The sequence below is a fragment of the Protopterus annectens genome, chromosome 8.part1, assembly GCF_019279795.1.
Source record: "Protopterus annectens isolate FY-2018-M chromosome 8.part1, PAN1.0, whole genome shotgun sequence".
Classification (NCBI taxonomy): domain Eukaryota; kingdom Metazoa; phylum Chordata; order Ceratodontiformes; family Protopteridae; genus Protopterus; species Protopterus annectens.
In genome coordinates this window covers 381,329,492-381,355,911 of record NC_056742.1, presented here as the reverse complement: position 1 = coordinate 381,355,911, position 26,420 = coordinate 381,329,492, and the positions used below count along the sequence as shown (strand labels likewise).

Below are 26,420 nucleotides of genomic sequence, written 5' to 3'. Positions count from 1 at the left end.
GCACATCCAAAGAATGTAGAACCCTCTCACTAGGAGACTGAGGTGAGGGAAAGAACGTGGGCAACTGAATGGACTGATTAATCGGCAACTCATTCACCACTTTTGGCATGAAAGATGGATTAGTTCTCAAGGATACTCTGTCCTTGTAGAAAACCAAAAAGGGGGGCAAAGCCATCAATGCCTGAATCTCAGAGATCCTTCTAGCAGAAGTTAAAGCTACTAAAAGTACTGTTTTTCATGTGCAAAATTTCAGTGAAGCAGAGGGTGCTGGTTTAAAAGGAGCTTGAGTAAGTTTCTCTAAAACACAGTTAAGATCACAAGGAGGAGGAAATGGTTTCCTGGGAGGTTTCATGTGTAGAATGGCTTTAAGGAAAAGTTTAACTTCTAACCCGGAATCTAAGGGGGGAGTCAATGGCAGACAGAGGAAAGCAGTGGACTGACTGAGGAATAATGAAAGGCCACTATTAAGGAACTCCCACAGGTAACAAAGAACTAAAGGAATGCCCGGAGAGAAGGGGATCCTGTTTTCTTCTGTGGCACCAGACAGAAAATCTTTTCTACATGGAAACATAAGATTTCCTAATACTGGGTTTCCTGACCTCCTGCAAAACCCTATGCATGTCCTTAGAAAAAAGATGCCTCCTAAAAGAGATTAAAAGTTGATCACCCACAAGGTCAGCTGCTGAGTTGACAGATGTGGATGGGATCAAGGATCCCTTGTCCTGAGCGAGTAGGTCCAACCGGTGAGGTAACTTGTAGTGATGACCCTTGGCTAGTTGCAGAAGTAGAGGGAACCAATGCTGTCTTGGCCAAAAGGGAGTCACTAGCAAGATTTTTGGGCTGTTGTGCAGAATTTTCAGCAGGAATTTCTGAATTAGAGGGAAGTGGGGGAATGCATAAAGAAACATCCCCTTCCATGAGAAAGAGACAGCATCTACCTTCCAAGCCTGAGGGTGAGGAACCCTGGCAAAAAAAAGAAGAAGTTGTCTGTTCAGAGGGGAGGCAAAGTGGTCCATTTCTGGAGTATCCCATGGGTGAACTAGATCCAGGAACATCTCCATGTGAAGCATCCACTCGTGAGATTGTGTCATTGATCTGCTTAATGCATCTGCCACTGATTTCTGAGCAGAGGGGAGGTACACAGCATGAAGAGTCACTTTGTATTGGCCAGTTCCCATGCTTTGATGGCTAATCAGCAAATAAGGCAAGATTTTGTGCCCCCTCCGCTTGTTTATGTATCAAAGGACTGTGATATTGTCCATAAGGATCCTGAGTGATCCTGGCAAGAACAGAGGATGAAACGTCTGCAAGGCCAGAATCAGAGCCCTCATCTCTCAGATGTTGATGTGCCCCACCCCACCCCCCACCCCTTTGAGAGGGAGACCAGAGACCCTGAACATTCCTGAAAGTAAAGGTTATTCCCCAACTTAAGTCTAAGGTATCTGTAAAGAGCTGCTCAGCCAGCTGGCATATTTCAAGTAGAAGGCCAGGGTTCTGGCTGAGTTGCTGCATCCACCAAAGCAACTCTGTTTTCTGGCAAAGAAGAAAAATCAAGACATTTAAAGGATGAGCATGCTGGGACAAAGTGGTCTTTAGAAACGACTGGAACATTCTCATGTGTAATTTTGCAAAAGGCAGCATGGGGATTGTGGAAGCCATAAACCACAATAGTCTCAGAAATTCCCTGGCCATAATGGAAGAAAGAGACAGAAGGGACTCCATGAAACCCCTCAAACAGGATGACTTCTGAAAGCAGGAAAACCATCATCAAGTCCATTTGGAACCTGCACCCTAGAAAAATTAGATCCTGGGTAGGGATTAGACTGGATTTTTTAAAATTTATTGAAAATCATAGGCCTTGCAGAATGGGAAAAGCTAGGCTAGATGCACCTGGGCTGTTGGCAAGAAACAGCAGATCGTCCAAGGAGGGGTAAACCTGCAGCCCCTTTACCCTTAGGTAGGCAATAGCCAGGGCTAGGCGCTTTGTGAATACCCTTGGAGCAGTGGAAAGACCAAAAGGCAAGGCAGAGAACTGAAAGTGCAAATAACCCACTGAGAAATGCAAGAACGTCCTGAACTCAGGATGTATAGGGATATGGATCTTTGGCATCCTTGAGATCCAGGCAGGCTAGGAAGGACTGAGGAGGGATCAGGGGAAGAAGAAATTGCAAAGATAGTATCCTGAAAGAAGGCACCACCAGAAGTTATTTAAGAGGGACAGGTCTAGAATAAGCCTCCAAGGACCATATTTTCTTGGCACAAGAAACATCCTGGAGTAGAACTCTTTTTCCTTGTTGGTCTGGAGGAACAGCCTGAATGGTGCCTTGGTCTGAGAGCTGAGTAATGAACAAGGGGGAACAGATGAAGTTGGCTGGATGGGGGCTGAATTATCTGCTGGAAGGGAGGAAGGGTCTTCCAAGTCATAAAGTATCCATTTTAAATGATAAAAATGACCTAGGAGTCACGCGTGATCTCCATCCAGTTTGAAAGGAAAAGGGAGAGGCGAAGACATAAAGAAGTATGACTTGGAAGAAGCACTTGGTCGTCACAGAGAACTTGGTCTGGGCTGAAAGGGCTGTTGAGGAGAAGGGGCAACAGCAACAGACTGACTGTGGTGGTCTCCTGGAAGACTTCTTCGGCCTATGTCCAGATGAGACAGAAGTGGAGGAGCGAGCAGACCTTCTCACAAAAGGAGTTTTGGTGGAAGAATTGGCATGGAATTTAGGGACTGGGGAAACAAGCATTTCAAATCCTGGAACTCCTTACCATTTTCATTCAAGGATTTATAAAGCTCTGCAGCTGCTGTGCCAAAAAGGGCAGAGTTACCCAAGAGCATCAAGCAATTTTTGCCTTTCTGTCATCAGAAAATGACTGAAGGAGTAACCAAGAATGCCTTCTGAGAACAGATGCAGAAGCTGCTGCCCTGGAAGATGCCTCCCCAGCATCATAAATACATTTGATGGAATGTCTTGCTACCTGGGAGGAAACGGACAAAAGAGTAAGAACCTGTGATTTAGCCTCTGAATCAGGTAATTGAGAAAGAGTCTTGGAGGCCTGAGAAAGCAGAGCCAGAGATAACCTAGACCTGTGTGTCTGGCAATTAACAGCTCTAATTGCCAAGGTATAACAGGTATATACCACCTTCCTCCCCAATCTTTCCAAAATCTTGATTTCATTGTAAGAAGGAAGTAGCTTTGCAGATGGTGACAGGCGAGAAAATTTGTCAAAAGTAATGGAGACCACAGCAGGGTCAGCAGAACACTTAAAAAGAAACTTACAGTCATTAGGGAACTTATAAAATCTGTCAGGTCTTTAAAGGCCAGGGGCCTGGGAATCTGGGTTTTTAGAGGATGATGCAAAAGCATCTAAAAAAGCTGGAATGACTGGTGGGACTGCTGAGGGAGCAGGGGCTTCCAAATGGAGAAGGTCACAGTATCTTTTTTGCTCCTTTGAAATTTGAGAAGAATCCCATTTAAAGAATTCCCTAATCTTTTTAACAGTTTCCCCAAGCTCTTCCAAAGGGGAATTTTCACCATTAGACTCCTCCTCTGGAGATGCATATTCCAGAAGGGAAGGAATCTGGATGGAGTATGCCAAGGAATCATCTGAAGCAGAGTCCTCTGAGTCTGAATCAGGAATCTGATACTCAGCAGCCTGTGCAGAAGGGGAAACCTGAGACCCAGATGGCAACACTGGAGATGAGGAGAAGACAAGCAAGGGGGCAGTAAAAGCAGAAACTGCAGGCCTCAAAGCCATCAAGGCTGTGGCAATGAGACCCTGCAAAAAGGCATCCCAGTCTGACAGAGGTGAAAGGGACAATGGAATATTTTGTCATTTGCTTCTTCTTAACAGGGTTGTCTTGATGAGGAGAATGCCGACACGTAAGCCTTACATCTGAGAGTTCTTTAGACGGAGAAGCAGGATTGGTTCCAGAGTCCTCCAGAACCACAAGCCACAGTTCCCCCAAGTCATCCAAACTGGACATTTGCATGGCCTCGGACATGCTAAGATCCACCCGCTTGATGGCTTCCCCTGAGGTACTCATCGAAGAAGCAGACCTTACCTCCAAATGTACCTGTTGTTTTTTCCACTAACCTCAAGGGGTACAGTGGAGGGAGTAGGCGCAGCCAAAGAGGATTCGGGCCTAACTTTGCTAACCTTCCACTTCAAAGACGGCTCAGCCGAAGGACTCCCAAGAACTATCCATTGTGTCCCTAGCCAGATGATTAAGTCTCTATTTTTCTAGGTAAAGACTTAAAGCCAACAGATGACTACACAACGTCTTAGGCACAAAGGCCTGACAGATCAAACTAAAACAATGGTCGTGAGTAGGCCCTAAACAGAACAAACAAAGCTCATGACTATCCTTATGTGGAATTTGCCTTCCACACCTACACTTGCCCTTCATGGATGATATTAACAACAAGAGACAGCAGCAAGAAAATAAATCCCCTACAGGGTACCTATCTAAAGCTGTAAGGCAAACCAACAATATCCGACAGCAGACTGAAGGTAAGTGTCAACCTTTCTGAATGGTGAGAAAAAGTTCTGAGGATGGTACGTACTGACGTTCTCAGTGACTTCATGCGATGTCCCACATACTGGCAGTGGTAATAAGCTTTTGTATACAGGCTGGATGTCGGGTCGACTGGCAGAATACACCCCCCCATGTAAAGAATACTGCAACACTGAATAGAAGGACATCTCTATTTCCTCATAGTCAACCTTAACATTCACCTTAAATAAATCCAAGTTATGACTGGTAACAGTGGTATAAAGGTTACTACCCACTGCATATCCATGATATCTATATAAAAAACAAAGGTAGCCATGAGTTTTAGTGTGTATGTAAAGCAGCACTGTTGTGAAAGCCTTTGCTGACTGGGGATTGCTCCCCTTATTCATTCACCTCCATATATGATAAATGGGCTAAATTGTCTTGTGCTGCTGGTTTTAATCTTTTACAAACACAGACATTACATCATTTAATATATTAAAGCTCTATCCTTCTAAGAAAGCAAACTATCAATAAATGTCAATGCATCCTTCTCCACAGTTATTAATCTGCCTAGCCAGGCACTTTGCTTGTCGCTAATCACTACAACACTTGTGCTGCACACATTAATTTACAATATTGTTGAGTTCTCACTACATTAGTAGGTTTATGGTTTGTACTGTACTGGTTGCTCTTGATGGCTTCCCCTGCATAATGGTGGTTTTCTAGTTGAGTGGAGATACTGCTCGGGGGGGGGGCAGTGGTAGCAACAACCGAATGGAATGCAAGGGAACCTAGCTTGAATCTACAGACAAGGGTCAGAATTTTCCTTTTCTGTTGAATCTTTTAAAAGATGACAACTTCTTGTGGCATTCTACATCACACAGTCTTAAGAAATGGTTACAACCTACAAATTTGAAAACAGGGACCCATGAAATATGCTGAACTTTCAAGAGAAAGAAACATTCTCTTCAGCAAACACCTTGCAACAAATGTTTCACCCACAGATCCGTTGAAACTTTTCAAAATATTCAAGCATTCTGCTATCTGGCCCTCTAAGTACCAAACCCTCACTAGAAAGGAACACATATTGAACTGGGGGTACCGAGGTCATCCTCCATTCCTAATTAATAAGAATAGTTATGTAATCCCTAATTTTTAACATCTCTTTCTACACATGTGGTTTCAAATTTGCATATGAACAAATTCTGGTTCCCGATACCTCTTTGCTTCTTCTAACTTTTCCACTAAATCAAGACCTGAATGAATGATCTATCATGAAAATCTGTCTAAAACTTTTGTTATAAAAGAATATTTTTTTCTGTTATCAAAGAAACTTGATCTCCTTTTATGCCCTCCTAGTAAGAAACAGAATTGAGCTCTCTCTCTACTTCACTCTTTCTTTCCTGAGTAAAACTCTGGGAACCGGTGGAGAACAGTTCCACATTCTCCCAGACTACTTATTTAAAGACTGCAGATGAGAGATCATTTAGCAAGCAGTTCAGCGAGTTATTTACAAAAAAAGATTTCTAACCTTAGATCCTCATTTCTGACGGGGTTGTTTTTTGCTGCCCTTTTTCAATGTCATATGAACTTAAATGCAGTTCTGAAGTGTCCTCTAAAACTGTTATTTCAGGTACACAAGGGATTTTTTTAATCTATATTTATTTTCTTTACTTTTGGCTCTTCATATATATGTAAAGCAAGAAACATGAGGAAAACTAACACCAAAACTACATGGACAATAAATGTGCAAAGTAGTTTCTTGTTCCACATACCTGTGAACAAACTGTACAATGGGGAAAAAACTACCTAGTAAAATTTTAGCAGTAACTTAATTATAAGATGAATTTGTCAAAATAAAATGAAATAAATAAATACATACATACATAAAAAAAACACTAGGCACTATGTGAATCATCAGCTTTCCAAATGAAGCCAGGGTACTGTTTGCTCTCTGTTTAATGTTGTTGTTGTCTTTCGGCTTTTCCCGGTTAGGGGTCGCCACAGCGGAACTCTGGTCCGCTAATGATTGGCAGTAGGTTTTCACAAACGCCAAGGTGCCAGCTCAACGTTCAACCTTCAACGAAGGCACGCCCATTTACACATGTCTTTCGAACACCCACCAAACAGTGGGGAGGACATGCAGATTTGCTCTCTGTTAATAAAGCATCAAAACCTGCCATTTCTGTTGACATAAAGGGATAAAAACCTCAACTATGGCCCAGATGACACATGCTCAATTAGCATCTTGGAGGAGTTGCTCATAGGTTCATAGATAGGTACTAGGCTATCGTCCCAAGGGCCTACGTAAGCCTAGCCAACAAGGTTACCTGGCTTACGCCATCCAAGAAAGTTATTTTCCTGTGCCACTGTCGAGCAGACACACAGAAGTGATCCCCGGGGTATATTCCCTATTTCCCATCCACTCATCCAGATTTTTCTTGAAGAGTGCTAACGAAGAACTTTGCTTGACTTAGATGGGTAGCCTGTTCAAGAGTATGGGAAGTCTCTGGGACAGGAATCTATCCCTCCAGCATATCCTGTTTATTGTGGTGATAAGGTTTAGGTCCCTACAGCGTGTAGCTCAGAGGGATTGGAATTTCTTTACGTGTAGCATGTCCAACAGCTCTGGGTTTGACATAGCTTTATATGTTAGGCAGAGATCACCACAGAATAGGCGATATGCTATATACCACAATCCTTTGGAAGAGGGACAATGCTACAAACATCAAACAGATAGCATTCATTTTTTAAGCTGCTTAGAAAGCCGCTCTCACTGCTTTTACATTTGAGAAAGCAGTCTCATTGGAGAGTGGGCTGTACCCATCCCCCTTGGTGATGCAGATCATTAATTCCCTCCCACAAAGACATTAATCTAATCTAATACGCCACCACTGTCAGGATGTTCTTGAAAACACATACACAACTCCCATGGCTATCTGTGTGATGCCCCCATGCCTCTCAAATACTGGGGATACCCACAATATAGAGGAAGAAATGGGCTGTGCCTCACTGTAAGAATACCTGACTGGCAAAGCGCAATGGCAAAAAGGTCCTAGAAAAAGAAAGCATCAAAAATACTGTACATGACTAACGAGGTTTTAGACACAGCAAAAAAATACGACCTCTTTAAGCTACTATAAATCTAGATAAAACACGCTCATCGTCTCTGTATAATAACTGAAAAAAGCCGAAAGACACAACAACAAGGAACACCACAGTCTTAAAACTATTACATGTCTAATTCTCTGCCTGAAACATAAAACTTGATACAAAATCGAGGTGACAAAGCTTATGAAATATGAAGCTACAAACACAGCTCCCTTTTACTTTTTCTGACAAAGATTGCTTCTCCCTTTCTTCCCCTTAAAAACACATGCAGAAATTTAGCCCTATATGGGTCTACTTTGTTTGGTCGAAAACACATTTGGCCGAAACTGACTTCACTAAGCACACTTGACTGAAAGCTCATTTCACTGAATACTCATTTGGTCGAAACTCATTTCATCAAAAGTAATATATGGCCTTTACTCTACTGTAGTGCGATGCTGGAGTTAGAATATAAACTAAGGGGGGTGTGAGGGGCACAGGAGATGAAAGCCTCTGTAGCATTATAAGTTTGGGGGGGCGTTTGACAGCCTAATTTAAATAATTCAGATTCTGTCAGTGTGTAACATGGGAATCTGATTAAGTGGAAAGTACAGTTGTGTACACTTACCATAAATGTAGATGTTTGAGTGTATTCACTGTTGCAGTCATCACACTTAGGTTATCTGCCTGCAGGTAGCCCTCAGTCGGACCGAATACCAGAGACTTAGTACTTCTGCATCAGTTGCTGTTGCTCCAGGATTGACGTCAGGTCATCAGGGGTATAAAAACAGGCAGCCAACGCCATTACATCAGTTTTTCTTGCCCCAAATGTCAGGAGGCCCCCAAATAGGGAGCTAAGTTATGGTGGGGAAAAACACCACCAGTAAAAAGTAAATACCCATACCAATACCCCTGTAAGGGGTGAGTAATAGACATAGAGAGGAGAGAGACACGGGAGCTGGAGAGAGGGAAACCAGGACTGCAACAGTGAACATACTCGAACATCTACATTAATCGCAAGTGTACACAACTGTACTATGTTCTTCGTGTTTCACTGTTGCAGTTATCACACTTGGGTTGATTCCCAAAGCTGAAGAAAGGGTGGAGGAAGTCAAGATGAGAGGGGGCTGGCTAGTATGCCCTGCAGGACTGCTGTTGCAAAAACCGCCCTGGATTTGGAAAAGATAGGCAGGTGGTAATGCTTGGTGAAGGTGTGTACAGAACTCCAGGTAGCAGCTTCCAGAATGTCACTGGTAGGGACTCCACCAAGGAATGTTGTCGAGGGAGAAGTTGCTCTAGTGGGATGTGTTCTGACTCCCTGAGAGGTTGGTTTCTCATGGTGCTTGTAGCAGAAATGGACAGAGTGTGCTATCCATTTGGAAACTGTTTGTTTTGAAATGGCCTTGCCCTCTCCTGTCAGGGTAGAATCTGAGCTGTCTGTGCATGTCCAAGGAGTGCAGGATCCTTTCCCCTTTATTTTGAGGATTAGGAAAGAAGGTTAGCAAATGGATAGATTGGTAGAGAGCCACACTGGACACCACTTTTGGCATAAAGGAAGGGTTATGTTCTGATGGAAACCCTGTCAGCATGGAAAATAATGAAGGGTTCCACAGCCAAAAGTGCTTGTAGCTCAGACACTCTTCTAGATGAAGTGATGGCCAAAGGCAAGGCTGTTTTTCAAGAGAGGAATTTTAACTCTGCTGACACTGCAGGCTCAAAGGGGGGTAAGCATGAGCTATTCCAGTATAAAGTTAAGGTCCCAAGCAGGGGTGGGTGCTCTCCTTGGTGGCCTTAAGTTGTTTCCGCTTCTCAGGAACTGTTTGATGAGAGGGTGAGAGAAGAGAGATAGCAGAGGCATGATCTTAATGGAGGAGAAGGCTAGGCCTCTGTGGAGTAGATCTGCTAGATAATCCATGATTAGAGGTAAGATGGGCAGAGCTGTGTCGTCTATTTTAGATTAAGCCCAGGAACAATACCTTTTCCACTTATCAGCATAGGATTTCCTCGTACTGGGTCTTCTGGCTTCAAGAATGACGTCCAGCACCTGGTTGCTTAGGCTGGTCACTGGGGGAGAATTCAAGGAATAAGCCAGGCTGCAAGATTCAGGGTTTGCAGATACGGATGCAAGATCTGTCCCTCCTGCTGAGTGAGGAGGGTTGGGATCTGGGGTAGTTCCCAGGGTGGCACCGGTGACCAGCTGTGCAATAGTAGGTACCAGTGCTGGCATGGCCAGTCCAGGACAATCAGGATTGTCCTTGGTCTGTCCTGTCTTATCTTGAGTAATATTCTTGAGAGAAGAGGCAGAGGGGGTAATGCATAGAATGAGAGGTTTTCCCACTGGAACGATAGGGCATCCACTTTTCAGACCCTGCTGTGAGGTGTCCTAGTGCAGAATTTGCTGAGCTGGTGATTGCAGTGGAAGGCAAGGAGCTCCACCTCTGGGGTCCCTTAGTTCTGGATTAGAAGGCTGAAGGTGCTGGGGTCTAATTGCCACTTGTGTGGGTCTAGGAAATTTCTGCTTAAGTTGTCTGTCAGAGAGTTTTGTTTGCCTGGTAGGAATTGAGCTTGCAGATGAATATACATGTCCAACGCCGTGTTCCACAGGGCCATGGCTAGCCAGCAGAGTGGTAAGAGTGTGTTCCCCCCTGCTTGTTGATGTACCACATAACTGTGGTGTTGTCTGTTTTTATTAGCAGGAGTCGTGGTGAGAGTAGGGACCTGAAAGCTGTCACAGCTTGCTTAACAGCTAGCATCTCTTTTTGGTTGATGTGCAGATGAATTTGACTTGGGCTCCAGTGGCCTTGAATGCACTTGTTGTCCAGGTGTGACCCCTAGGCATAGTCTGATGCATCTGTGGTTAGGGTCCGGCCAGTGTGGGGTTGAGTAAAAGGAAGTCCCTTGTTGTGGTTGCATGCTACTGCCCACCAAAGAAACTCTGTCCTTAGACAAGGTATGATAGGTAAGACAGTTTTTCCAGGTCCTGAGAATGTTGGCACCAAAGACTTTTTAAATAGCATTGAAGTTTCCTCATATGCAGTCTGGCATATGGAATTAGTAGGATGCAAGAGGCCATGAACCATAGGGCCTGCAGGATTTTCCTTGCTGATAGCTGGGTTCTGGTGGCCATTTGAGTGAAGTAGCCTATCAGATTGGCTTTTTTCCTGTTGTAAGGAATGCCATCTGTGATGCTGTGTCCAAGCTTGCACCCAGGAATACAATCTTTTGACTGGGGACTAGTTTTGAATTCTGTTCATTGATATTGTACCCCAGGGAGATTAGAAGGTTCTTTACAAATGTCAGGTGCTGCAACAGTTGTTCCTGTCTGCCTGAGTCAGGCAATCGTCCAAGTACAGGGAAATGTGAATTTTTCTCTGTCTGCAATAGGCAATGGCTGGTGCCAGGCATTTTGTGAATACTCTGGGAAAGTGCCTCACTGAGTACCGGCGAACTGGCGACTAGCTTAACGGAAGCGTCATCGGCGGTTTTGGACCTGTGCGGTCTGTCTCTGTCTTTAGCCTTACGTTTTTTCGGAAGATCGGTAGTCAGATGGCTTACCGAAGCCATTTTGAAATACGGAGATCAAGAGCGAATGTATTTAACAACAAATAAGGGCCCAATGCCGAATAGTTCGGGTGTTGCACAAAGCACAAAACCGACAGTGAGGTACATCGTGGTCTGGGCCTAAACAGGTGACGCAGTAAGAATGGAAATCTCGGTGTGGTATTTGCTTTCCACAGGCAAGACAATTGTTAACTTTTTCTGACATTGGTTAGAGCAAGAAAAAAGGATCCTCAACGGGGTACTTAGCTTTAGAAGACTTCAAGATGATTCAATTCAGAACAAAAACTCAGGCAGTGTCCGACTGGCACTCGTGCGAACTGCTACTAATTTGGGCTCCTCGGCAAGAAAGACTGATGTAATGGTGTCGGCTGCCTGTTTTTATACCCCTGATGACCTGACATCAGTCCTGGAGCAACAGCAACTGACGCAGAAATACTAAGTCTCTGGTATTCAGGCTGACTGAGGGCTAACTTGCAGGCAGATAACCCAAGTGTGATGACTGCAACAGTGAAACACAAAGAACATCTATGTGGACTTTAGTCCATCTCAGTTCACGTGGTATTTAAATACTGCCCACAAAGCAAGCTAACTGTGAAGGTTAATATGATTCAGATACTATTTTTTGTTATCAGTGTTATTATATAAAAGGACTGTGTTATCTGTACTTACAGCAAATGTGGGGTGGTTCTGTGTAATGTTTAAAAAGGCATCTTACAATTAAGTTTATTTATTTAGAGAAGGCAAGCACTGTGATTGATGATATCAAGAGGAAAGGCAAATTCCATTTGGACTTGCTGCTTATTTCATTCTGCAGTCTCACTTCATACCTGTTTTTTCCATTATTAAAGTACCCTAAAATTACAATTATTTTAACTGAAACAGCTAAAACTATCGCAGTGGTAAAGAAACTCAGTAGTGTTATATACAGTAACAGTCCCAAACGTACAGATCTGAAAAAGGAAGTTGTGTCTTACCATAATGTTCCATCTGTGTTGTCGATCTTCACCAATCCTTGACAATGGGTTCGGTTCCGACTCGGCCATATCTTCCAGCTCTTGCTCTCCAAACTCTAGAGCCAGGCACTACCCATAATGCTTCTCAAAGAGATTACCTCAGATCAAGTTTGCCAAATAATTAGTATATAGAAAAACAAAATATGGTTAACTATAGAAAGTATAGAGAACGAGGCCATACATGAGCCCTTAAAGGGAAACTAACTTAGGACTTATCCAGTCTACTAAGAGTCTCAGGATGGGGGAAGGTGGTTATGGATGTCAAGGACTGGTGAAGATCGACAACACAGATGGAACGTTATGGTAAGACATAACTTCTTTATCTAATGTCAGTCTTCAACCAATCCTTGACAGTGGGACAGAATCCCCAGCTACTTTATCCTTGGGAAGTCTCACGGAAGAATATTCCTAAGCACCATAGAGCCAAAGGATGCTCGACCCCTCGATACCTGATCTAATTTGTATTGAGGTATGATAAGACCATGTGGCTGCTGCAGAGATGTCATCTAGAGAAGGTCTGGCAAGAAAAACTGCTGAAGTCGCCACAGCTCTAGTTGAATGGGCTTGAACTGGTTTCGGAAGTTGAAATCTTTTAGAATGACAAATGAACATGATACAGCCTCTGAGTCATTTAGCTAAAGTAACCTTGGCAACTGGATTACCCATATGGAGGGAAGAAAATGCTACAAATAACTGATCTGATTTCTTGAACTCAAGTTCTGTGAAGATAAAAATGTAGATCTCTGTGTACATCTAGTAAATGAAGGGCATATTCTCCTTTGTTAGAAAAATTAGGGAAAAAGACTGGTAATTGTAGTGACTGATTAATGTTGGTTTCAGAAACTATTTTTGGTAGGAAGGATGGATTTGTTCTGTGTGCGACTCTATCTTTATGAACAATTAGGTAGGATGATTTGCATGACAGGGCCTGCAACTCGGAAACCCTTCTTGCAGAAGTAATGTCCACCAAAAATAATGTTTTCCAGGATAAATACTTCAAATCACAAGATGCTGATGGTTCAAAGTGGGTCTTAGTGAGAGCTTGACGAGCAATAGTCAGATACCATGGGGGAGATGGTTCTTTAAATGGAGGCTCTGGTAGCAAGAATCCCTTCAAAAAAAGCTTTACAAAACTTGTGAGACATTAGAGGAGAGTCATTTCAGCCTGAATGGAAATATGAAATCGCTGCCAGATTAACTTTAATCGTAGATGCAAAGGAACCAGATTGGAAAAGAGTGTTTAGAAAATCCAGAACTTCATGAATGGGACTGGTATAAGGATCCAGTCCTTTATTCAAGGCCCATCTAGTAAATTTTTCCCATTTGCCTCAATACAGTTTTCTAGTAGAAGGCTTGTGATGAGCAATTATAATACGTTGGACAGGAGAAGAAAGGAAAGAATGCCTGGCAATTATGAAAATTGGAAAAGCCATGCAGTGAGCTTGAGATATTGGAGATTTGGATGAATCATGCCCTCTGAGTGAGTTAGCAGATCTGAAACTGGGTCCAAAATCCATGGTTTCCATATCAGATGAGGCCAAAGGAAGGGAAACCAAACTTGCCGTGGCCAGAAGGGAGCAATGAAGATTACTGAATTCTCTGTCCTTTTGGCTTTCTTTAGGAATTGTGATATGACAGGGGTCGAGGGAAAGGCATGTATAACAGTCCGGGAGGCCAATACTGGAGAACCACGTCTCTGGGTGATTCCCCCAGAGGGGAGATTAGGGCAAAGTAACTTCTGCACTTGTTGTTTAGGGGAGAGGCAAACAGGTTGCAGCAAGGTTGCTCCCAACGGCAAAAAATCTTGTTTGCCACTGCAGGGTTCAGAGACCACTAGTGAGGCATGAGAATAGTTCTGCTCAGTCTGTCCGCTATCACATTGGAACTTCCCGGAATGAGCGCTGCTATCAGAAAGCGGTTGGAAAAAATCACCCATTGCCAAACTCAGAGTGCTTCTCGACAAAGTGGGTAAGAGCTGGTTCTGCCTTGTTTGTTTTTGTACCAGACTATGGACATGTTTGTCTATCTGAATAGCTACTGTCCCAGAAGGAAGGGCATCTTGGAATGCTTGCAATGCCAACAGCACTGCCCTCATTTCCAGAACATTAATATGCAAATTGGCCTCCAATTGGGAATACATCCTCGGTCACTATGGCTTCAGGCTGGGGAAGAATAAATGGTCGACCGAAGAGGATCTGGTCAGAATGTAGCCACTATTTGAGTTCCTGTTTACAACGGCTGGTAATCAAAACTAGTTGAGACATTGGATGTTGTATCAGAGACCATTGGAATGCTAGTAACCCCTGTAGAATTCACATATGAAACCCCGCTAGAGGAACCAGAGTGATTGATGCTGCCATGGAGCCTACATTTTGAAGAAAAAGTTTAGCTGAAACCCTGTTTCTCAGAAGAATTTTTCTGACTTGAACTCTGATTGTAGTCTTTCTGGAGGTAGGGACACAATCCCTGTAATACTGTCTAAATGAGCACCGATGAAATCCAGTTGCTGAGAAGACTGGACTTTTCTAAATTTATTGTTATGCCTAGAGACATACAAATATTTATGGTGTAGTCTCTTGCCTGTTCTAAAAGATGCCTGGTGGTAGCAGTGAGGAGTCAGTTATTGAGATAAGGAAATACTCGAAAACCTTGCAGTCTGAGATGAGCTGTAACCACTGCCATGAATTTGGTGAACACCCTAGGGGCTGTGGTGAGACCAAAGGGCAATGCTGTGAACTGAAAATGACTGGCTCCTAGCCAGACATGCAGAAACCTCCTGGAGCTTTTTTCCATTTTATGAGGTATTAAGCATCTTGGAGGTCTGTAGAGCACATCCAGTTGCCTTTTTCCAAAAAACATAAGCAAGGATTGAACCACGACCATCCGGACTTTGGTTTGCTGAACTGCTTTGTTGAACTGGCTGAGATCCAAAATGAGTCTGCAGTCCCCTGCTTTTTTGGCACTAAAAAGAATCTTGAGTAAACCCTGGATCCTGTTTGGCCTGGTAGGACTTTTTGGATGACTCTTTTTTTCAAGCATTTTTTGAATTTCTAAGACTGCTACTTCCCTTTGACTGGGTGGAACATCTGAGAGTTTTTTTCTGTGGTTTGGAACTTACAAATACTGGAAATTTGTAACCTCTGGATATTATCCACTGCACCCATTTGCCTGAAGTTATTTATTGCCAAGCAGGTAGATGCAGGGATAATCACCCCATGACTTCCTCCAGAGGCAGACAATTGGGCCCCCATTCAGGGATGCTGATAGGAAGTTCCAGAGAAAGATTCTCTGGACCCCTGATCCTGTGGTTTGTTTCTGCCCCTAGGGCAGTGTCTTCCATTCCTTCCCCCTCTGCCCTGGGGGAAGTTTTTGCCTTGTGGGTCTTGGAAAGGCCCTTTGGATTTTTTAACCATAGTCTCCCACTTCTTTGGTTCCTAGAATAAGGCCTCTGAGAAGTGGAGAAACATACACCTACGGCAGATAGGGTCTTACCAACTTTCGCACATCTGGCTAGGGTGTCTTTTAACTTTGGATCACAAAGGTGGATCCATCAAAAGGAGCACTGACAAATGACGCTTTAAATGGCTCCACAAAGTCACACAAGCACACCCAGGAATGCCTTCTAATGACTATGCCTGAACCTGCTGCCCTGGTCGTCGCTTCAGCTGCATGGTCACTGAGCCTCATGGACAAGTTGGAGATAGCATCAAAGGTTGCAAGCTGACAGGAAATTTTGTCACGTACCTCTTCAGCCACTGCACCTGAGAAAGTATTTGAAAGTTCTTTAATCAAATCTCGCTGTAATCTGGTAAGGTGCGCCATATAGTTCAAGGACCTTACAGCAAAGGTCATTGAAGCATAAACACGCTTCCAAATCTATCCAACATCCTAGACTCCTTGTTAGGAGGATGGGTAATCAGAGACTCTTCAGGGAGTTCCTTTTTGGTGGTGGCCGCTATTACCATGACATCGACATGAATCCCTTTAGACCAATGTGGTTCATCTTCAGGGGCTGATAATATCCGGTCATGTTTCTTGGGGATTAGCTCTATGGAGTCGGGCATCTTCCACGCCCAGTGAGCGATTAGTTTGATAGGATCGTCAGCAGGCGGAGAGATCGAAGAAGTGGAGGGCTGGGCATGAAAAGCCTCCAGGTATACTGATTCTTCCGAAGAAATTTGAATGGATGACCAGGCACCCATCTGTTTCACAATTTCTAGGATGTCCCTGAGGGAAACATCACCAGGGAGTGACCTGTGGAATCTTCCCCTTCATCAAAATTAGTATCTGACACTTCTTTACAGGGACTTTCTCGGGGGGATGATCTGAGGAAGTGTCGAAAGAGGAGACCACTAAAATGGGAGTCACCTGAGACTTTTGTGCCCTCTCTCCTGGGTGGTGAGAGTGATGGTAGCTCAGGTCTAGAGGAGGTAGAAATCTGTCCCGACAGGGATGGCAAAGACGGAGAGTCCCCAATGGACAATGCCTTCTCCATTATCCTAAAGGCTGGCCCACCTGGACAGGTATGGGAGCCCAGAACTGAAAAGGACTCCTTCAGAACCAGGGTCACACCCCGCACCAAGGAGGCATCCTCTGGAACAGAAGCCTGGGTCGATCTTACAAAGGCCAAGGTGCTGAGGGACATGGATGGTTCCAAATGAAAAAAAATCAAACAAAGCCCCTCGGATATGACCAGAAAAATCAAGACCCTGGGAGACCTCTGGTGCCGAAGGCGCAGAGGAACTCAAGACAACTCTCAGAACAGGAGACAAGGAGGAGACCGGAACAGAAGCAGTCGATGCCAGAGGAGTCGGAACTGAGGGCTCCAATGTCTCGATAGCAGTTGGAGGAGGAGGATATGAAGGAGTTATAGCTAAACTAGTTCCAAGGCCAGCATGGCTAGGAACAGAGGATAACCCCTTAGCCATCAGTCTCAATACATCGGCCTCAGACTCTTAGTAGATCGAACGGAAAATGAAGAGGGAGATCTGGGAGGTCTCGCTTACAAAAATGGACTGGGTGGTGTGTCTTTGAATGGATCAATGGATGAAGAATATTTAGTTCTTGGTAGTTGTAACAGCTTCGGCACCAAGGAATCTGTTGACGCTGAAGCAGAAGTTGTTTTCGGTTTAGAGGGGGGCTTGGGTCTCAAAGTAGACAAATCCTCTGGTGCCGAGGAACTCTTCAGTACCAAGGATGACTTGGGTAAGTTCTTTGTCGGTTCCAAAGACCTTGGAACTGAAGAAGGCCTTTTTCTTGAAACAGAGGAGGAAGTGCTAGTTTCAGGTTTAGGTTCAGATAAGGCTTTGTCAAAGTTAGTTTTAAGAAGTCCTTTTAAAAGTAACTTGTTCTTTCTTTTTTTGTCAGGGTTCATGTAGAGAACCTGTGATAGATTGAGCAGTCCTTTTGTAAGTGGATTTTTCTCAATCATTATACACATAATGAATGGTTGTCCGAATTAGGGATCTTGTCTTCACATTTTCTGGCACCTTTTAAATCCTGAGGTGCCTTTACTATAATTAGCAGGAGAAGTTCGTTTTTGATCGATCATAGCTAACTGAAATAACCGATGTTACAGTCGCCCAACACAGGAAATAATACAGAATCAAGGGATTTTTTTTTTTAAACTAAAGGAAGAAAGAATTTAAAGGAAAAAAATACCAGCAATGGTAAAACAGAGTACCCAAAAGGCAATAGAAGTACCAGCAATGGTACTTAAATTGTACCAATGGTAGGAAAGGAAAGAAAAGGGCAGAATAAACATAAGTGCTAAAGCGAAGAGGACTGGGTAGATACAGTGAGAGGAACTAGATAGAAAATTCTTAAGGAATAAGGAAAAAAGAATATTAAGAAATATTAAGAGATATTAAGAATTAATCATTGTTACAGCCAAGGCTCGAGACAAGGAAGCTAACGCGTCTGGTCAGCGAAGCAGCAAACGAAATCAGAGGTAATCTCTGTCAGGAGCATTATGGGTCATGCTGGCTCGAGAGTTTGGAGAGCGCGAGCTGGAAGACATGGCAGAGTTGGTTCCAAGGTTCAGAACTGAACCCACTGTCAAGGATTGGGTGAAGAATGACAACATCAGATCACATGCTGTGTATTCAAGTGTGACCCAGGGAGCTACTACAGTGTGAAAATGAAGGCAGTCCTACACATCTGCTCAAGATAGCAATATTTGCTAGATCTGTTACCCTTTTTTCTTCTTTATAAATTATACATACAAAGTCTTACCTAACGATTCTCTATCTAGAGCAGGCTGTTCTGTATGTACTGGACTTGTGTACGGCATCCATTCACTATACAAAATGCATGCCACTGTACTGGAAAGCTGGGCAGCTCAGTAATTAATATTGAAGAGTGAGATTTAGTAGAGTACAAACTGGCCAAACTTTCACAGCAGGAGTTGCTTCAACTTGGTGGCCTCAGAATGCAGCAAACAATCTCATCACATTAAACACGTCTCTAATAGCCTGTAAGCTATAATTTTGTTATAGGTTCATAGGTTAGTACTAAGCTAACTGCTCTTGCAAGCCATATTAAGCCTAGCCCAATTATCCCTTGTGAGACTCAAACCCTGCACCTTGTGTTTGTAAGGCAAACACCTTAACCATTAGGCCACCCTACCAACCCCAAAATTTTGTCTGAAAATGAACCAGTAAGAGTCTCTCATAGGTCCATAGATTAGTACTAGACTAACGGCCCTTTCGAGCCATTTCAAGCCTAAGCAATTATCCCTTGTGAGACTCAAACCCTGCACCTTGTGTTTGTAAGGCAAACACCTTAACCATTAGGCCACCCTCCCAATATTATGTACTAATTTACAGCATTAGAGACATACAATGTCATTAGCATCCTGTTCAACTCTCAAATGTTAACAAGCAATGCTGCAAAGGAAAAGTAACTAATCTCTAAATCAGGGTTTTTGGGTTACGAAGCAGCTTTCAGACATGCTGAGAAAAATACTTCACCAGACCTTCCCCATGACATAACTGAAATGTGAGTTTCTTGCATAAATAAGGCAGACAAGAGCAGCAGTCACACTAACACAACAAGTAATGGTGCTGACAATGATGAGTTTTACTATGATGTGCCAACCATGTAGTACGATGCGACATGGCTGGCACAGAGGGACGATATTAATTACACATAATAAGTACCTCACTAGCATTATTACTCTGTCAGTGATGAAAGCCATAAGCACTCAAACAAATGTGCCCTAATCACATCAAAGGATAGAGATGAGGTAAAAAAGGGGTAGCTTCATTAAGAACCCGTGGACAGAAAAATAGAGAAACAGTAATGGTATGGGGTAATAATGTCTGTATTGAAATGAGTGAAACAGAACACAAATAAGTTATTTACCTTCTGGAGTAGCAGTAATGGCAGCAAAAGGGTAAAAAAGGAAAATAAAATTGCTCACTAGTGACCTAAATGATCATAAAGGTGATTACACAGGGATGCAAGGAGATCTTGAAAATTTCTGGAAATGGATGGAAAAATGGCAATTTATATTTAAATATTTAATGACATAAACTGCAAACTAGTGAATTCTGAAACACAATGATAAATGCTACATGCTGCTGTGGTAACTGGGTAAGAGAGGTGTTGCTGGGAAAAGACCAAGCAGGTAAATAATTTCTTAATCATAACACATCCTGTTCTAATCAGTAAGATGACTGAAAAAGAAAGGTGGTGAGGGTAAAGGGATACAAGAATCTAAAGCTAGACAAACTGATGTCAAAGAAATCTAGGGTGTTTATGACAATGCATGGCACCAGAGAAGCTGCAGGCAGAATGCAGTGCACGTTAAGAACACTTAGGTTATTAAACAATATTAAGCTACCAGAAGTTGGGAAGACAAGGTTTACCAAAATGGTTGGAAATATTAATTATTGAATTTCAAATGATAAACTGCAGAAAAGGCTGTTCTGTTAAAGGGACAGATGAAACTGAGATCTGTGATAGGACTATAACATAACACATAGGCAGTAGGAAGTGACTGAGAATTACTGGTGACAGATACAAAAGAAAAGAGAGCAACTAAAAAGGTAGAAGGACTAGGAACAGTTCAAGTCAGGCATTACTTTAGAAGAGGGTGGTGAAACATGGAAAATGCTGTTAGGGCATGTGGTGGATTGTGACACACTAGGGGAGTACTTGGCCTTGGACAGGAGGATGGACAGAGGACTGTCTAGGTATTAGCTGTACAAATGGAAGGACATGGTAGTTTTATTACTGAGCTACTCGTGCTGGACTGTTATTTAAAAAATTAAGGTACCCAAGAAGAAACTTACTGCAAGTGTAGTAGCAGCACTTACCTTCCTGAAATATTCCTGAGTATAACCAATGCATCTGGATACCCATCCAAGTTGTAGTCACCCATGTGTAAAGTAATCAAGTCTGGAATGGAAACAGAAGCCTGCGCTGTTCCAGGAGGTACAAAGCCCCATTCTGTTCCTTTATTTGTAAAATCTTTCAATACAGCAATCCACTAGAAAAATAAATAAAGAGAGTTAGAAAATGTAATCAAAATAAGTAAAAAGCAACAGATTTGTTCTGTTTTAAGGTCCTTAATATTCACAGAAAATGAGGTAGAATTTCAGTGAAAACAAAGCAAGTTACAGCAATCGGAGTTTACATTTTTTAATGTTTCTCTGTTGGCAGCCATAGCTGAATGTAAGCCTTTCCAAAATTTGATGAGGTTACAGTTCCATTATACAGCCTTCATACACAATACAGAAACCTATTCTGCAATATGATGTCCAACTTATTTTATCATAAATAGCTGCATTCTTTAAATTTTTAAGCTACAGTTTAAAATAACCAAAAAAATAACACTATTTAATCCTACTTTCAATGATAAATCCATCCTCTGCAGTACAAAAATAATTACCAATTTTAAATACTTAGGAATTACTTTTAACTAAAATAAATTGAAAGAAAAAGAAGATGAAGGTAAGAACTTGTTGGTCTTTAGTGCACTCACTCTATGGAAGTCTAGGAAGAGTTTTTTTTTTCTTTTTGTTTTCAAAAACTGTAAAAGTTAAAGCTAACATCCGATACCTAAAACAAAATGTTCAAAATGCCCTATTAAAATTCATATGGTTTCCTAAATCTATCAGGCTATCCCACCACAAAATGTTAGTTCCTAAAAATCTCCATGGAGCTAAACTTTAAAACATTTAATGGTACTTTCATATTTATAGACTAATAATAATCCTAACATATGGTCACCTACATAGTACACAATAAGGAATCAATGTTTACTTCCTTCACAATATAATCCTTACAATCTGCTTTTTCTTCCACTTAACCATATTTCCAAGATTATGCTTAATAAACTCTTAAACAGCTGCCACACACACAATTTATAACATTTAAATATTGATCCTTAAATCCTATAAAGAAAGCTGCATATTTTCCAGAGTTTATTCCAAAACTGATCAGCTTACAAGAATCTAAATACTGATATTATGCACATCTTTTCTTAAGTGAAAATGTCCTCATAATTTGTGGTCTCAAAATAATCCTGGAGTTAGTGATACTCATATTTCATAAGATTCCATGACTCTGCATCAAGCTATACTAAAGCTTAAACAGCTTTAATAAAGATTACTGTTTAATCATTAAAAGTATTATTGCTCTGGTGAAAATTTTTATTTAAAAAATGCAAGTCATTTCAAGAAGAACTGGAAAGAAAATGTCCTCTTCTATGCAAAACACCTTAACACATGCAATTTAACACATTTAAGATTAAGTGTGACAAGTGGAAAGGTGGTTGGAAAATCATGCATCACACTGCTGATGTTCTCTGACTTGTACTCCAGTTGCAACTTTAGCCACTTGCATTCATCTGTCAAGTTTACATGGGGCCCTTTATTTACTTTAATGCAAGAAAACAGCTACAAACCACATTCATCTAACTGCAGTCATGAGCTTTTGCATCACTTTTAGCTTCTTAGAAAAATATTTGTGTTACAAATGCTACTTTACTTTAATTCATTCTTAACCTGAGCAAGATGTTTATTTTTTATTGTATTATTGCAATGTGTGCTGGATAAATGTAAGTAGTTTTTGTCAGTATAAAGTTAAGTTTAATAAAAATATTTTTACAAAAGTAGAGAAGAAGCCTTGAAGCAATGTAATTATATGACTGAAGAGACAAGGCACAATCTGTACCCACAGCATGGGTGGGGGACACAGCACTACATGCTGTGCCCCACAGACAGAGAGACACCACCTGCACTCACAATGTATGTAGGAACACAGCTCTGCAACTTGTAGTGTTAGCCATTAACTGCACTCCTAATATGAATGTGTTAGGATCCTCTTCACTGATCCAGACATACAGTGTCCCTATCCTGTGCTCCGTATCCCCACAACACTGCTGTTCCTCACATTCAATGATTGTATGTCGATACCCTACCAAAATCTACTACAAATATCTTTTAATTGCCTAATCTTGATGGAGTATTTGAGCGGAAGCTTAAGTCTGTTTCTGATGGAAGACGATCATCCATCTTTAGTGAAAAGAAGTCAAGGACGGTTTTATTTTTGATCAGGGGTATAGATTCAAATTAATCATATTCTCGCTAGTTTAATGTTAGGATTAAGGTGTAAAGGTTGGAAAAGAAGAAAAGTAAATGTAGGTTTAAGGATTTAAACAGGTTTTATGTGACATTTGATTTGGGACCATAGGTCATTTTGAATTTTATACTTTCTTTTGGCTGTGATATCTAAAAAAGGAAGTGCCATGGGATTAATGGAAAGCGATTTGATATAATTGTGATAAAGCTTGACCCAAGATGGACTCCAGGCCATTAATTCTTCTCTAAAAGTGGCGATGTTAATTATTCTACTGCTTCTAATTATTTCATACATTAGTCTAAAATCTGGAAGACCTAGACCACCTTTATCCTTAGGGTAAACTAATTTTTGATAGGTTATTCTGATGGGTCTCGGGTGCCATATAAATTTCGAGAGAGATGTGTGTATATTATTAAAGCTTTTATTATGTATCAGAGTGTTGGTAGCATTCAGGACGTACAGCAGTCTCGTAGAATATTCATTTTGATAATGGCTACTCGAGAAAACCGCAGTTTTAATTGAATCCATCTTTCTAGGTCCTTTTGTATCAAGTTCCAACACCTCGATATCCCCTCATGTTGTTGCATATTTCCATCTGTCTTAAAGGATATACCTAGGTATTGTAGGTGGTCGCTAACTTTTATATTAGGCAGGGATCTTTCACTAGGTAGTTGCGAGTAAATGTTAATTGGGAAGATCGTTGTCTTATCTAAATTTACTTTATAATTTGAGAATTTGGAAAAGTTTGTAAGGTATTATTAATTTTGTTAATATCAGAGTTGGGAAGGAATAGTAAATATTCAAGTCATCCGCTGCACGCAGATAGGGGTATTTCGTATTGAATAACCTTGGAATATAATGGAATGTTCTCTGCTTAATTAGTAGGAGCAGAGGTTCTATATAGAGGTTGAATAAAAGTGGCTTATAAGGGCAACCCTGCCTAATCCCATTATTAATCTCTATCCTCTTTGAGGTATACTTGTTTATTTGTAACGTAGTATATGCATTTTTATAAAGAGTGTTAAGAATGTGGATAAACTGTGCTGGAATTTAAATCTTTGTAAAACAGAGATCAAGAATTTTTGTTTATTCTGTCAAATGCTTTGGATGCATCAATAGCGAGGGCTTAAATGGGGTAATGCTTAATCATTGATAAAGAAGACATAGCATTTAGGTGAGGGTCTGGTCAAATGTTTGTCTGTGGTTTATGAAGCCTGATTGTTCCGAGAGATGATTTTATTAATCACTGATTTCAATCTATTCGCTAAAATTGCTGCCAAAATCTTAATGTCTATATTAATAATAGAGATGGGTCTATAGTTATTAGGATTGGTATTGTCTTTATTCGGTTTGGGAATTAGAATAGTTCTAGATGCATTTAAGTGGGGGTCGCAAACATCCTTCTGAATAATGAAGTTAAAAAGGTGGCATAGAATGGTTGTTAGTTTATGACTAAAGGATTTATAAAATTCATCTGTGAAGCCATCCGTCCTGGTGTTTTATTATTTTTAAGGTTATTGATCGCAGACATAGTATCTCTTTGATTGATCTCGGCCGCCAATAAAGATTGATGTTGTTCTTCTATATTTGGTATTGTTAGTTTGTCGAGGAATAGCTTTAGTTCATGTTCGGCCAATAATACTGGGGGTGGGTTGTAAACTTCTTCATACATCTCCTCAAATATTTTATTATGTCTTGTGTATTACAGATATATTTTTGATGAACCTTAATTTTTGAGATGGGGGTAAGTTATTATGTTGGTTAATTAATCTCGCTAAAACCTAGAAGGAGCTGTGCCCAGTGTGAGTAATTAGCCAAGGTTTTGATTTCGTGGAATGATAGGTTTTCAGCTTGAAGGGATACTAGTTTTATCTGTAGTTGGTTAATCTCCTCTCTAATTCCAATGAGTATTTTTTTGAATTCAGGCTTCTAGAGATTTTAATTCTTCCTGTATATTCCTCTCTTTAGATATATAATTATTCCTGTGATAGGCAGATTTATTAATTAATACCCCTCTGATCAGCACTTTGGTGGTAGCCCATGAAATATCAAACGGAGTGTTGATGTCTTTAATGGCAAGAATACATTGGTCTAATAATGTATCGATTTCTTTCTTAATATCAGACTTACTTAGTAGATTAGGGTTAAGTTTCCAACATCTTAACAGATTACTTGGGGGGGTAGATCGGGATTGATCTATAGTTAGAGTAATCTTTGAATGATCAGACAGTGATCTCGGTTCGATGCATTTCATAAGATTCCATGACTCTGCATCAAGCTATACTAAAGCTTAAACAGCTTCAATAAAGATTACTGTTTAATCATTAAAAGTATTATTGCTCTGGTGAAAATTTTTATTTAAAAAATGCAAGTCATTTCAAGAAGAACTGGAAAGAAAATGTCCTCTTCTATCCAAAACACCTTAACACATGCAATTTAACACATTTAAGATTAAGTGTGACAAGTGGAAAGGTGGTTGGAAAATCATGCATCACACTGCTGATGTTCTCTGACTTGTACTCCAGTTGCAACTTTAGCCACTTGCATTCATCTGTCAAGTTTACATGGGGCCCTTTATTTACTTTAATGCAAGAAAACAGCTACAAACCACATTCATCTAACTGCAGTCATGAGCTTTTGCATCACTTTTAGCTTCTTAGAAAAATATTTGTGTTACAAATGCTACTTTACTTTAATTCATTCTTAACCTGAGCAAGATGTTTATTTTTTATTGTATTATTGCAATGTGTGCTGGATAAATGTAAGTAGTTTTTGTCAGTATAAAGTTAAGTTTAATAAAAATATTTTTACAAAAGTAGAGAAGAAGCCTTGAAGCAATTTAATTATATGACTAAAGAGACAAGGCACAATCTGTACCCACAGCATGGGTGGGGGACACAGCACTACATGCTGTGCCCCACAGACAGAGAGACACCACCTGCACTCACAATGTATGTAGGAACACAGCTCTGCAACTTGTAGTGTTAGCCATTAACTGCACTCCTAATATGAATGTGTTAGGATCCTCTTCACTGATCCAGACATACAGTGTCCCTATCCTGTGCTCCGTATCCCCACAACACTGCTGTTCCCTCGCTACCAGCACTCACAGTGTTGTAGTAGTAAAGACAGAACAGTACCTTACTCAGTACACTTGTCATTTCTCAATAAAGTGCATTAAGCATTTCCTGACAGACACTGAATTCTACCTCTAAACTGCATGCACATCTATCTATAATAGAGTTAAGACACCCTCCATATTAGCTTCTATTTACTAAACAAAAGCTAACTAGGAGTCTGGCACTAAATCATAGCAATAAGTCATCTCAAAATGCAAAGGTAATTCAAACCTCAAAGCACCTACAAAGAGTCAACAAAGTTTTCAAAACAATTCTAGTTCTAACTCAGTTAAACATTAGGTAAATATGTAATGCACATGTTCTTAGCTTACCAGTTTAGCTATTAAAACAACCTTCCCTGATGGGACTTATGATAGGGTTCATCCTCCCTATCAATGAGCTTTCGAGGTAATTCTTCAGTAAGTATCCCATGCATATTGAAGGACATGAAATAGTGACAATGCACATCAAAACATCCCACAACCCCCTCTTGCCACTAGTGAGAACCCTCCTGCAAATCAAGTGTTACAAAGATTTGCCACCCCCAAC

The 26,420-nt window shown here is 41.2% G+C and overlaps 1 protein-coding gene across 1 annotated transcript in view; it reads right to left on the bottom strand.

The window, feature by feature from the left end:
• The window catches only part of LOC122810136 (T-cell immunomodulatory protein-like), a gene marked incomplete at its 5' end in the record, with an annotated part of 1,692,898 nt that overhangs the window by 1,503,697 nt on the left and 162,781 nt on the right, over nt 1–26,420 (bottom strand). Inside the window, one exon of the mRNA XM_044081610.1 lies at nt 20,484–20,656. Within this exon, the coding sequence (XP_043937545.1) occupies nt 20,484–20,656 (173 nt within the window). The remainder of the gene's footprint in view (nt 1–20,483; nt 20,657–26,420) is intronic.